This window comes from Miniopterus schreibersii (assembly GCF_964146895.1).
Source record: "Miniopterus schreibersii genome assembly, chromosome: 7".
NCBI classification, from domain to species: domain Eukaryota; kingdom Metazoa; phylum Chordata; class Mammalia; order Chiroptera; family Miniopteridae; genus Miniopterus; species Miniopterus schreibersii.
This window is the reverse complement of record NC_138108.1, coordinates 37,501,248-37,515,462: the sequence shown is the minus strand read 5'-3', so window position 1 is coordinate 37,515,462 and position 14,215 is coordinate 37,501,248. Positions and strand designations below refer to the sequence as shown.

Below are 14,215 nucleotides of genomic sequence, written 5' to 3'. Positions count from 1 at the left end.
ACTAACATGCCACATCTTTCATTAAGACAAGATTTGAAGCATCACTAGGTGGACCAATTCCCGCTCTGTTTTCTGCGCTGACGCGGAATTCGTAGGTGTTTCCTTCTTGGAGTCCTGTTACTTTGCACCTGAGATCGGAAACTGGTGTCTTTGTTGCTCTCACCCATCGCAGGCCTTTCTTTTCTCTCCTTTCTACATGATATCCTGTTATCTCACTACCACCATCATCAATTGGCCTTTTCCAACTGACAGTGGCAGTGTTTTTAGTGACATTTGAAACCTCTGGTTTTTCAGGAGGGCCAGGGGGACCTGAAAAGGAAACAGATTTATGAGAAATCTTATTTCCTAAACTCTGCTGTAAATATTGACATATCAATTCCCTCACATGCTGTACCTACCGAATCGGTCTACCATTTTGACAGGTTCAGACTGTACCGGTTCTCCTTTGCCATACTGGTTGACAGCAGAGACCCGGAAGAGGTACTCATTTCCTTGGATAAGTTTGGTTGCCACATGCCTGCAAGACTGAATATCTTCGGCAACCGTGGTCCACAAGAGTCGGCTGGTTTCCCTCTTTTCAAGAACATAAGACTTAATTGGTGAGCCACCATCTTCCAAGGGTGGTGTCCACGTAAGTGTTGCTTTTTCAGCAGAAACATTACTGATTTCAATGGGACCTGGGGGACCAGGTACATCGAGAACTGTTACCTTCACATGTTCCTCCTTCGTGCCAAAAGGATTGGTAGCAGTGATGGTGTATTCACCAGCATCTTTTCTAGTGGCATACTTGACAGCAAGCATGGAAGATGTTGGGGTGGAAGTTATCTGAACGACATCTGATAGTCTAATGTCTTTTCCTTCCCTGGACCAATTTGACTTTGGAAGGGGTTTGCCAAGAATGCTAATGGCACTCAAAACAATGGTATCTCCTGCTTTAACGGTTAGCCCATCTTTTATGGTAGGATCAAGGACAATGGTTGGTGCCTCTGTAAAGAAAAAAATACATTTTAGTCAGAAAAAGGAGGCTTAATTGGATGTTTTTATGTACACAGAAAGTAAAATAGACCTACCATATTCGTCCTTGCAAATAATGGTTCCTGTACTTTCTGATGGAGCACTGATAGCACCGGCTGTATTCTTCGCTCTGATTCTGAATTCGTATTTTCCACCCTCCACAAGGTCAGTTACAGTAAAGGCACAATCTGGGACATTAACATGGTTGGCTTTCATCCAAGATTTGGAGGGTAGATCCCGCTTCTCCACTATGTATCCGGTCAACTTATGACCACCATCATATTTAGGCTCAGTCCAAATGAGAGTCACTGAGTTCCTTGTTACACTGATAACCTCAGGCTTGCCAGGAGGATCTAAAACATGGGGGGAAAAGACCAGTCAAATACCAACATTTTTTTCATGTGGAAAATGCACCTGAGTTTTTCTTTGTATAATGACTTACCAATGGGATCAAGTGCCACGACTGGCTCTGATGGCAGGCTTGGCTTGCCTACTCCTGCTAAATTGATTGCCATCACTCGGAATTCATATTCAAGACCTTCAGTTAATCCTGTCACTCTGAAGTCTTTCATCCTAATAGGAGTCTTGTTAGCTCTCTTCCACAAAAGGCTGTTTCTTTCCTTGAACTCGATGTGATACCCTACAAGAGACCCAGTGATGTATCAATTCAGATAGAAAATACAAATGTAGCTGATTTTTAAATATATGTGTTTCTGTTCAAATAATTTATGTATGGATATGTGGAATAAATAATCATTCTTGCTAACATCTATACTTTCATTACCTAGGCATAATGCTAGTTTTTCTCTTGGAATATGTTTATTTATTGTACCTTTTTGTTGAAAAATTTTAACTTACAAAATTAGATATTATAACTAAGAAAGCCTTTCTTTATAAACTATTTTATTAGGAGGCTTTCGATGAAGTTAAGCATTAGCTTAATTAGCTTAATTAATGCTTACTGTACTGAATGCTGATGTATTGAAAGGAAAATACATTATTGCATGTGCAGGTAGTGCTATATAAATAAGGAGCACACATTCAAGTTGTTTTCAGGGAGGAAGGTTTGGAAGACACATTCATGTAAAAGCTGTAGGATAAGAGCAAAATAAATACCTGTAATTGGAGAGCCACCAGTTTTCCTGGGGTCAGTCCAAGTTAGAGATACTGAATCATGTCTGACATCCACAATATTAGGAGGTGGGGGAGCATCGGGCACATCTAGGAAAATATATGATAATGCAAGATTTATAATAAGAAACTTCCTCAAAACCATGTTTTGCTTTGTATTTTTTGACACTGAGACACTTACCAAATGGATGTTTAGCAACAATTGGCTCCGACTTCAGGCCCTCTCCTACACCATATTTGTTTTCAGCACTGACCCTGAAGGTATATTCCATACCCTCATGAAGTCTGGTTACTCTAAAGGTGGTTTTCTGGACAGCTGAGGCACATGTCATCCACTTGTTGTTTACAGAATCTCTCTTCTCTAAGATATAATTGGTGATTTCAGAACCTCCGTCATCTTTTGGAGGACCCCACTTTAAGGTTATGGCTTCTGCTGTGACCTCATCAAATTTGATTGGTCCAGTGGGGATGCCAGGCTTGCCAACAACTTTTATAGAGAGAGTTCCTTCCTTCGTTCCAGCAACATTTTTCAGTGTGATCGTGTATTTTCCAGCATCAGATTTTTGGCAATCACGTACTACAAGAGTTGTGTTAACTGCAGATGACTCAACACTGACTCTTGTGTCAGTCGCTAGAGGATCTTCTCCTTTCTTCCAGGATACTGATGGAGTTGGCTTGCCTTTTATGGGGATCTTAAGGCGGAAATTGCTATTTTCTTTAGCCAAGTAGCACAAATCAGGTAGATCCTTTAAGTCAAGGTCAGGAGCCACTGCAAAACAGCAGAGATAAATTGTTATTTTTAAGACCAAGCAATCAACTTTTTCAGTGTTACAGTTTTTAAAAGGATTTATGTATAATTCTGTGAGTAGGACTCAAGAGTGTACTTTTGCTGACAATAAAGGGAAAGTGAAGATGCATGGCAAAAGGCTTACCAACATCATCCTTTGCCACAGCCATGATTTCACTTGGGGTTCCTTCTCCATTTTCATTCTCAGCACTCACTCTGAAGGTATATTCCTTCCCTTCAATCAGATCTTTTGCAGAGTACTGTAAGTTTAATGATTTCATAACTCGTTGCCACTTATTATCTTCAGTTAGGAAATCGACTACATATCCAATAATTCGACTTCCACCATCACTGCGAGGCTTTTTCCAGCCGATGGTACAAGATGACTTAGTTACAGACCTCACTTTCAGGTCCACAACTGGTCCAGGGGTTTCTAAAGCAAAGGAGAAATGATAGGTCTAAGCCCCAGATAACAAAGATAAGACGTCACTCAAAATGATGGGGTAGCATCTCGTTTGCTCACCGGAAGCTTTGACGGCATCACGTGTTTCACCAGGATCACCAATGCCATACTCGTTTTCAGCAAACACCCTGAAGAAGTAGGATTTTCCCTCCTCCAAGTTAGATACTCTGAAGCTTGTTTTTGGGCACTCAGTTGCCACTGTAGACCAGGACTTCCTCTCTGCGTCACGTTTTTCTACCACATAGTTTATGATGGGGCTTCCACCATCAATAATGGGAGGATCCCAAGTAATATAAGCTGAGTCTTTGGATATTTCCTTAACAGTCACATTGACCGGTGGCCCAGGAGTATCTGATAAATGGTAGATAAGAAATGAATATGTAAAAAAGTATAAAACTACATACTTAACATATATGATTTTTTTCCCAAACAGACTTACCCAGCACTTTCACTACAATGGTATATTCCTTTTTGCCACAGCTGTTCTCTAGAGTCAAGATATATTTTCCTGCATCATATTTGTTCACATTTTCACAGCGCAAGAAAGTGTCAAAGTCAGTTGACTTTATGTCCAGTCCAATCCTTTCTCTTAGATTGGCATCTGGTTTAGACCAAGTTATCTTTGGAGGTGGACGTCCTTTTACTGGTACATACAGTCTCAGTGTAACTCCAGCACGTAATATGATTGTTTTCCTCAAATCAGCATCAAGTTCTCCCTCAGGTGGAACTGTTAAATTTTGAAGTGAAGAAAGTTAAATAATTTAATGGTCAAATGTACTTCCAAGGACTGGACTGAATCACTCTTAAAATACATTTCTTTTCTAGAACTGATTTCTTGTTCTTTAAAAAAATCCTTAATATAACCTTCAAAACTTTTGTTAACTATTTCAATACCCTATAGCAATTGTTGATCTTACTATTTTCCAATATCCTGTAGGCTAAACCAAGCTCTCCCTCTTCTAATACACCTTACACATACTCTCCAACTCTGCATCTTAAAAGTAGATGATTGGTTCTTGGCTCTCTTCCATTCTCGTTTTTCTTTTCCACATTCAGTGGAAAGCAGTCTTACCTATGGTGATTCTCCTTATTCCATTGCAGGGATAAAAGCACATAGGGGATGAGGTATAATTAATTCAAAATAAAGGGAGAAATGGTTATGGACAATTAGTGAATGGAAAGAAATTAGGATGGAGAGCCTACCAACCAGTATTTATGGAAAAGGGTGGGTGAGAAGAGAAAATAAATTAAAAAACAAAACCTGTAAGAATGATAAATAGCTCACTACTTAGTTAAAAAAAATCTCTTTATTCTCAGAATAAAATTCTTACATTCCATATTCTTTTGAAGGCATGAAATTCTCAAGTAAGTATGAAAAGCTTTTCAAAACCACAAATGATCTTGCATTCCATTTGGCCTGCTACCCAGTACCATAAATCACCAATCCAGCTCTCCAGAAATGTACTCCCAGAGTTACCAATTCCAAAGCATGTAAATAAATGTACATAAGAGGGTGTTCTACACGCCCTCTTTCAATAGGACTGATGAGAAAGCTCGATGTATTTCTCTTGGGAGTACTTACTTAAGATGTCCTTGGGACAGTGGTTGTCTGGCACATCACTGGGGTCACTGTATCCAACCTTATTAACAGCATATACGCGGAACTGATATTCTACATTTTCCATCAGGCCGGTCACCTCAAAGCGGGTTTTCTGTAGCTTATCTGGTAAATTGCACCTCACCCAGTTTGCAGAGTCAGCTCGTTTTACTTCAACAAGGTAACCAATGATAGGGCTACCGCCGTCATAGGCTGGCTTGCCCCAAGACAGACTCACAGAGCTACGGGTTGTATCATATACTTTAGGAAAAGCTGGTGGGCCAGGAGGATCTGAGGATAAATAATAATAATAAAAATTCCATTAAAACCTCATTCCTGGTTGTTCAACATTGATTTTAACACAGGATAAGACACTCTTTCATGAAAACTTACACTGAGGGTCCCGAGCATAAGCAGCTTTGGATGCATCACTGGGCTTGCCGGGGCCAGCCTTATTTATAGCTGTAACTCGAAACTCGTATTCGGTGCCTTCTTGGAGACCTGTTGCTTTTATAGTTCTTTCTATAACAGGTTTTCTGTTGACCTTAGTCCAGTTAACTGCCTGGGTTTCCCGCTTTTCAACCAAATAGCCAGTGATGGGTGAGCCGCCATCATCTGCTGGTGCCTTCCAGCTCACGGTCATATGATCTTTGGTTATGTTGCTGATAACAGGAGGATCACAGCGTCCGGGTGGGTCTGCGGAGAGTGATCGAAAAGTTAATATCCCCACCCAAAAAGTAATATTTAAAAAGTAAAATGAAAAACCACATGGAAATGTTCTTACTGTATGGGTTTTTAGCAATTGCTGGTTCAGTTAGGATTGGATCGCCCACTCCATACTTATTTTCAGCGCAAATTCGGAACTGATACTCGTGGCCCTCTATAAGTTTCTCCACACTGCAGCTGGTGATGGGCACCGTGGCAGAGACTTGCGCCCAGTTGGGTCTGCTCGTTTCACGTTTGTCAACAATATAGTTGGTGATTTCTGAGCCTCCATCTTCAAGAGGAGGTTCCCAAGAAAGCATTGCACGATCTGAGTACATTTTGTTGATTTTAACAGATGCCGGAGGACCTGGTTTATCTGAAAGAACAAGAGGGAAAAATGAGATCTTTCACTAACACGCGTGAAATGGGGCATGCGTAGAATGGAGGTCTGAAACCTGGGCTGCAGTCTTTATACTGTTGTTAAGTTCCTTATGACCTTGGAAGTCACTTAATTTTTCAAAATCTTAATTTCCTCACATGTAAAATTATGTAACTGGAATATGTAATCTCTAAAGCTCTTTTCAGCCCCTAAATGCTGTTGTTTTGTGATGAGAATAAATCCGTGATTACAAAATATACATTAGGATATGCATCTTTTCTCACTATTATTTTGTAAGTTCTATTATATCACATTAGCCAAAATAAAGTATGAGTTTCTAATTAAGTGTTTTAGTTACCTAACACTTTAAGCTTAATGGTGGCTGATTTGGAACCGCTTGAATTTTCAGCAGTAATGGTATAGTCTCCTGAGTCCTTTCGGGTCACACTAAATAGCTCCAGGGTGCACAGGTTCCGCTTCCTGGCCATTTTTATGCCTTCTGCTGGTTTTAGCAGTGTGTCTTCCTTCTTCCAAGAGACTGTTGGCATTGGTTTCCCAAAAACAGTAGCATCCAGGCAAACATTAGTTCCAGCTTTGACAGTAAGCAAAGATTTCATATTCACACCCAGTTCTATCCTGGGAGGAACTGGAAAGAAAGAAAGAAAAGCTATATTATATAACTCATTAATAAAAGTGGGAAATTCATATGCTCTGTGTCTTTCAAGACAGAATTTTTAGAAGTAACATAGTCATTACAAAAGAAATACGGGCTTAAGGTAGAAATTTGATAATTCTGACAGTATAAAGAAAAAAGTAAATCACCCATAATTACAACATCCTGAAATTTTCACTGTCATTTTGGTGCATTTCTTTGTCATCTTTCTGTGCATGAGTATGGTTGAAATGATACAGTCCTCACAGTTTTGTATCCTGTTTTTTAAGTTTAACATGTGATTAAGATTCTCCATAACCATAACTTTTCATGTCTGTATGCAAAGTACCTATCTTTTTTATTTGTTCTTTTCTCCACAGATGTAGATTTACGTTATTAGGAGAAATATACATTATGAGTGCTGACTGACCTCCTTTGCCTACGATACTCAGCAGAATCTTACCGTTTTCTGTGAGGATGGTCACTGGATCGGAGGGCTCGGAAGGCTGGCTGATGTTCACCGCTGTCTTGGCGATTGCTCTGAACTGATATTGAGCATTCTCTTCTAAGCCAGTGGCTGTGTACTCTTCCTGGGGAATCTGGTGGGGTGTAGTATTGCACCGTACCCACTTATCACCAGGAAGTTTGCAAGCTTCTACAAAATAGCCGATAATTTTGCTGCCTCCGTCATGCTTTGGACGAGCCCAGATGAGGGATACAGTGCTCTTGGAAATATCAACAACTTCAGGCTTTCCAGGAGGATCTAGAACCAAATGAGGTATTCTCAGCATTTATCTTAATAGCAAAAGTTTTAAATTTCCACGTTTCACATGATCATCCAGAACACATTACTGAATGGAAGTGGTCGTCTTCAGAGACTCCGCGGTTTAAGCATGGCCCCCCCGCCACCGCCCAGCAATACTTAAAAAAACAAAAATAAAACTCACCAACTGGCATTCTTGCAGTTACATATTCTGTTGGTTTGCTAGGTGGGCTGGATCCAGCTTTGTTTAGGGCGTAGATTCTGAATGAATACTCAAGACCTTCGATAAGGCCAACACAGGGATATTCAGTTGACCGCACAGGAGTATCATTAGCTTTCACCCAGAGCAAACTGTTTCTTTCTTTGCGTTCAATCAGGTAACCGGTGATGGGGCTGCCCCCATCACTGTCTGGTCTGTCCCAGGCCACAAACATGCAGTCTTTGTTGACTTTAGTGATTCGTGCATTCTTCGGTTCACTAGGAACATCTGGAGATGAAGACAAGGGAAATGTCAGTTTCTCCCTTTAACAGACTAGAAAGAAAACATAGTTTTCTATTTCCTGAAAGACACATACCAAATGGGAACTTAGCCAGCATCTTTGGAGATGTGAGAGGCTCTGAAATGCCAAATCGGTTTTCAGCACGGACCCGGAAGATATACTCCTGGCCGGGGATCAGTTTTCCGATTCTGCAGGAAGTTTTTGTCACTGAAGCTAGAGCCGTCACCCAGTCGCCTCGGCTTACGTCGCACTTCTCCACTATGTAATTGGTGATGCTGCTCCCTCCGTCTTCCAGAGGGATGTGCCATGACAGGGAGCAAGCATCGGCGTCTATGTCAGTAATGTCAAACGGAGGCTGAGGGGGTCCAGGAGCGTCTGCATGAACCAAGAGGAAAGAAATATAAGAACCAGGATTTGATAGGAAAAATGTTTCTGATCTTCATATTTAGATGTCCGTCTGTCTAGCACTTAACTTACCCATGACGATGACTTTGATTTTCTGAGTGTCTGTCCCAGAACTGTTCTCTGCAGTGAGGCTATAGTAACCACTGTCTTTCCTGGTAACGTCTTTTATGATCAGAATTGAAGAACTGTCTGCTTTATGCACGGCCAGGTGGCTGGATGTGACAACTTCATCTTCTCCTTTTTTCCATTTGCTGGTCGGATGGGGCTTTCCATACACATGGGCTTCAACTCGGAGTTTCTTCCCAGCTTTAATAGTAATTTGCTCTGGCATGAGGATCTTTGGTGGCACTGAAAGGAAAATAAAAATACATTAATTTTGTGGGGAGGTTAGTTTCCTCCGCTGGGGAACTATACTAGTGTTTTCCAAATTGTGCATTTTAACTCGTTAGTGAGTTCAATTTAATGTTGGCACGACAGCTCATATTCTTTTAAAAAAAGAATGAGATTGAATTGAATAGAAAATATGAGTCCAGCATACAAAAGAAAGATAGGTGTTACTTCAATACAATTTTTTTTAGTTATATATTTATGTGTACCGTGTTTTATATATACATATATATATGTACTGTGTCATGGGTTAAAGTTTATTTATGATGTGCTGTGGGTTCAAATGTTTTTTTCTGGAGCTATGTTACTCAGGGAAAAAATGTCTACATGTGAAAAGAAAATTCTAATAAACTTTATCACATGATAAAAATGAGACAATGACGACTTACACAGCTGTTCCTTGGCTTCATACACTCCTTCTGCTTCTCTTGGCAAACTGACTCCAACAGCATTTCTGGCCACTACTCTAAATTTGTATTTCTTCCCTTCCTTGAGGCCAGTGACGACAAGGCTGAGATCTTTAACCACTGAATACTCTGTCCAGTGATCTGCAGGCTTCTCTTCCTCTCTGTAACTTATGATGTAGCCATCGATTTTAGCACCTCCATCACGCAGGGGAGGTAGCCAGGCTAATGTAGCGCTGTTCTTAGTCATTTCAGTAACTTCTAGTTTCCTTGGGGGATCTGGCTCACCTATAAGAAAAACATGATTTAAGAAACTGTCCAGGTAACCTAATTAAATCCATTTGTTCATACACTTAAGTATTTAGTGTGCTACTTGCTTTAAAGTATGTGGAAACTATTGTTGGGTGTATTGAAACTAAATAGCACGAGATGAGTTAGATATTTATTTGTACTGTTTGGGTTTCTATAAATTAAAGGTCTTTCAGTAGTGGCTCAAAATGTTTCAGTATCTTAACCTTGCTGAAGGAGGGGACTGGGGTTTAAAAGAGGAAGAAAGGATATTGCTTACTTAGAGGATCTGATGCAAGCACTGGTTTGGGGACTTCTGTTGGGACACCGGGGCCATACTCATTGACAGCAGTTACTCTGAAGAAATACTCATTCCCAGCGACAAGATTGGTGACTTGGAAGCTCGTTTTCTTAACTTCTGGTGTAACTGTTGACCACGTCTTTCTCTCTGCCTCACGTTTCTCCACAATATAATGCGTCACTTGGCTCCCACCGTCATTCTCAGGAGGGGCCCAGGAGATGTGGCATGATGTTTTAGTGACATCCGAAACTTTCAAATCAGACACAGGTCCGGGAGTGTCTGTAAAGGACCACAAAATCAGATACACGTCTCCTCAGCCTCCTTATTATCGAATGCGTTTTTGAAGGGGAGGAAGGAGCTTGTTAGCAACCCACCTAATACTCTGACATTCACGAACACAGCCTTTTCTCCAGCTGGGTTCACAAGTGTCAAGGAATATTTTCCTGAGTCATCACGAGTAGAGTTGGGGATGACAAGGAAGGCCATAGTATCGACCAGATCGACTTGTCCTTTTCTGACCACATTATCAATGCCCACTTTCCGCCAAGTGACTTTAGGGGCTGGTCGCCCTCTCACTATGGCAAACAGTCGAATTGGGCATCCTGCTCTCACTGTGACCAGTTTCCTCATGCTGGCATCCAAATCAATCTCCGGAGGTTCTGCAAATAACATGAAAGCCATTAGTTGACCTTACAGAATGTGGGGAAATCGTAAGAGGAGTGACGTATGAATGAATGAAGTGATAATATAGGGCCTCACCCAAGATTTCTTTAGGTTTAATGGCATCCTTTAGTTCTGCAGGGCGCCCAATGCCAACCTGGTTTTGGGCGCACACCCTGAACTCATATTCCTGGTTTTCGTCCAAACTGGTAGCAGTGAATTCCATGCGAACAAGCTGAGCCGGAGCATTGCACCTTTTCCAGCCTTCATCAGGTGATGCATCTTCTTTTTTGGGTCTCATTTCCACAACATATCCAAGTATCGGTGCGCCACCGTCATACACTGGTTTTCCCCATCCAAGAGTTATGGAATTTTTGGTTGTATCAACCACTTTGAGATTGGTTGGTGGACCAGGTGGTTCTGAAAATAAATTATATAAAAATAAATTTAGGCATGGTTAACTACTATTAGGATATTTTAATGCATAATTTTATATAGCTTATTCTCAATCAAAGATAGGGTTTTTAATATCTCAATGACTGAGTCCAATTTTCTTTCATAAAATTAGGATCTACCATTGTTCATAAATCTCAGGTAATTTGGTAAAAGATCTACTTAGAAAAATATTGGATAAAGTTTTGAAGTTACAGATTTAATTTATTTGTCTAACAACTCCATCCTTGAGATTAAGAGTTGGTATAGTGAAAGAAAAAACAAGAATATCATACCTATGGGGTCTTTTGCCACCACTGGTCTTGATGGCAAAGATGGTTCTCCAATTCCAATTTCATTTTCTGCCTTGACACGGAACTGATATTCATGTCCTGGGAAGAGATTCTGTACTTTCAAACGTCTCTCAGGGATTGCACTCTTGTTAACCGGGACCCATCGTATTGAATGTTTTTCCTTTTTCTCCAAAAAGTATCCTGTGATGGACTTCCCACCATCATATTCAGGTGGACTCCAAACCACAGTCATTTCTTCTTTGCTTACTTTAGTGACATCTGGAGGATCAGGCCGCCCAGGTCTATCAAATTTGGTTTTTGCAATAACTGGCTTACTTTCTGTTGGCGGCCCTGTGCCTATTTTATTTTCTGCACGGACTCTGAAAATATATTCATTGCCTTCTATGAGACGTGTTACTGTAGCACCAGGTGTTAAGACAGCAGAAGAATAGGTAGACCAAACCATCCGTTTGCTCTCACATTTTTCTAGAATATAGTTTTGGATTTCACAGCCACCATCGTCCTCTGGTGGATCCCAGCGAATAGTACACCTATCACTGTTCACATCAGAAATTTTCAGATTTCTTACAGGACCAGGCTTATCTAAAACATTGACAGTGGCATAGGCCACAAAACTGCCAGCAGTGTTAGTTGCTGTAATTACATATTTACCACCATCACTTCGCTTTGCTTTAGTAAGAGAAAATTTAGATGAATCAGCACTAGTATCAATCTTGACCCTTGGTGATCTTGTTAAGTCTGTAGCATCTTTGTCCTTGGTCCATGAAACTTCTGGAAATGGTTTGCCTCTAACACCTGCCTCCAGTCTAATAGTCTCCCCTGCTTTGACAGTTAGCACACCACTTAATTTCAGATCAAGTACTGGTTTCTGCAAATCTTCCTTCACAACAACTTCCTCTGTCTTCACCCAGTCACTTTCCCCACCTTCATTCTTTGTTTGTACTCTGAACTCATAAATCTGGTTTTCAACGCATTTGTCAACCATGAAGTGGGTTTCTTTAATGCTTCCTTTATGTACTCTTTCCCAGTCAGCAGAACCCTTCAGCCTCCTCTCAACATGATACGATAGATTTGGGCTGCCACCATCATAATCAGGCCGCCGCCACTTTAGATAGACGAATGTCTTTCCTTTATCTGCAATGTGAAGGTTTTCAGGCTCTCCTGGTCTATCAATAGGGTTAATAGCCAGAATTGGAGTTTTTGTTTCAATGGTTGGCCCAACACCTACTTTATTCTCTGCACAAACTCGGAAATAGTATTCATTGTTGGCTAAAAGGTTGGCCTTGATTAATCGCTTAGTGACATCCGAAGCAACAATTGACCAGCCTTTCTGGTTTGGTTTGCGACTTTCCACTATGAAGTTTGTTATCTCTGAGCCACCATTATCTAGTGGGTTTTCCCAAGAAATTGTACAGTTCTCTTTGTTTACATTGCTAACCCTTAAATTCTGGCAAGGCCCAGGTCTGTCAAGCACATTAACGATAGCGGAACCTTGGGCATGTCCGCTGCTGTTCTTAGCTGAGATGATATACTTGCCGTGATCAGCTCTAACAGCTTCTTTAATTTGTAACTCAACACGAGGCAGATCGTGAATCATGTCAACCCGCTTTTCGCGGACCAATACTTTGCCTTCCTTTGTCCAAGTTATGTCTGGTTGAGGTCTGCCTTTGACCCGAGCAAGAATGTGGATCGTTTGGCCCACCCTAACGGTAATGACATCGCGACAGGTAACGTCGAGCTCTACTTCTGGAGGATGAAGGATGTCTTTTGCCATCACAGATTCTGGCAGTTCTCTTGGCTCTCCCTCCCCCACTACATTAGCTGCCTTTATACGGAACCTATACTCAGTTCCTTCGATCAGTCCTGGTACTGTAAAGGCGCACTGCCTGATGAGCTCATCCTTGTTTATCCTGTTCCACTGGGTGGTACCAGCCTTCTGACACTCTACGACATAGCCTAGAATGGGGCTACCCCCATCGCTGAGGGGCTTCGTCCACACCAGGTCGGCTGTCTCTTTGGTTTTATCTTTCAGTTTAGGATTAATAGGTGGTCCAGGTGGTTTGATGGGCCGGCAGGCTTTTATTGGGTCAGAACTTGGGGATGGGTTGCTTAGTCCTGCGAGATTTTCAGCAAAAACTCTAAACTCATATGTATTTCCCTCATAGAGTCCTGTCACCCGAAACTTCAGGTCCGCTATAGGGGTTTTGTTGACCCTCACCCACTTGCCGGTTATCTCTCTACGTTCCACATAGTACCCAGTTATTGGACTGCCGCCGTCAGATTTTGGCAGAGTCCAGGACAGTGTTGCAGCATTTTCAGTAATGTCAGTAACCACTGGTTTGCCGGGAGGCGATGGAGGGTTGAATTTATGTTTAGCAACAGTAGGTGTGGAGTCAAGGGGAGGACCAACGCCCATCTTATTCTCTGCTCTAACTCGGAAAACGTACTCGCAGCCCTTTTGCAGATGTGGGACTTTCAGCTTTGTCTTACTGCTTCCCGCAGAGACAACGCCCCACGTATCTTTTCTTGTATCTTTTTTCTCAACGATATAATTTATCACAGGGCTTCCTCCATCATCCTTCGGTGGCAGCCATGAGATAGTCATATGTTCAGGGGTAATATCCAGAATATCAATAGGACCTGTTGGTGGACCAGGAACATCAAGGACAGTAAGATGTACAGCTACTGTTTTGCTGCCAGCTGCATTGGACACCGTGATTTGGTATTCCCCAGTGTCTCTCCTTAAGCAGTTCTTAATGGTAAGTACTGACGAGAAGTTGTCAGTTTCAACTGTGTAATGCTCATCTGTATTAATCTCACTCCCATCAGTTGTCCACTTTGCGGTAGGAAAGGGTACACCTCTTATAATGGCAGGGAATCTGACTGTAGTTCCAGCTTTTACCACGAGGCCTTCAATTAATTTCACATCCAGTTCCACAGATGGAGGCACTAAAAAGTAAACACACAGAAATTAGATTTTTTTCTTAACAATATGAATAATTAAAAAAAGAAACAAAATAATAATGCCAATCC

General features: G+C 41.4%; 1 protein-coding gene across 1 annotated transcript in view; it reads right to left on the bottom strand.

Moving 5' to 3' along the window:
- The window catches only part of LOC308559674 (titin-like), a 269,782-nt gene that overhangs the window by 50,287 nt on the left and 205,280 nt on the right, over nt 1-14,215 (bottom strand). Inside the window, 22 exon segments of the mRNA XM_081142718.1 lie at nt 7-309; nt 399-986; nt 1,071-1,367; nt 1,457-1,654; nt 2,131-2,235; nt 2,327-2,914; nt 3,078-3,365; nt 3,456-3,746; nt 3,835-4,122; nt 4,978-5,283; nt 5,386-5,688; nt 5,777-6,073; nt 6,435-6,722; nt 7,192-7,491; nt 7,676-7,978; nt 8,067-8,366; nt 8,469-8,744; nt 9,173-9,475; nt 9,756-10,055; nt 10,151-10,435; nt 10,536-10,856; nt 11,165-14,131. Coding sequence (XP_080998844.1) covers nt 7-309; nt 399-986; nt 1,071-1,367; nt 1,457-1,654; nt 2,131-2,235; nt 2,327-2,914; nt 3,078-3,365; nt 3,456-3,746; nt 3,835-4,122; nt 4,978-5,283; nt 5,386-5,688; nt 5,777-6,073; nt 6,435-6,722; nt 7,192-7,491; nt 7,676-7,978; nt 8,067-8,366; nt 8,469-8,744; nt 9,173-9,475; nt 9,756-10,055; nt 10,151-10,435; nt 10,536-10,856; nt 11,165-14,131 — 9,495 coding nt within the window.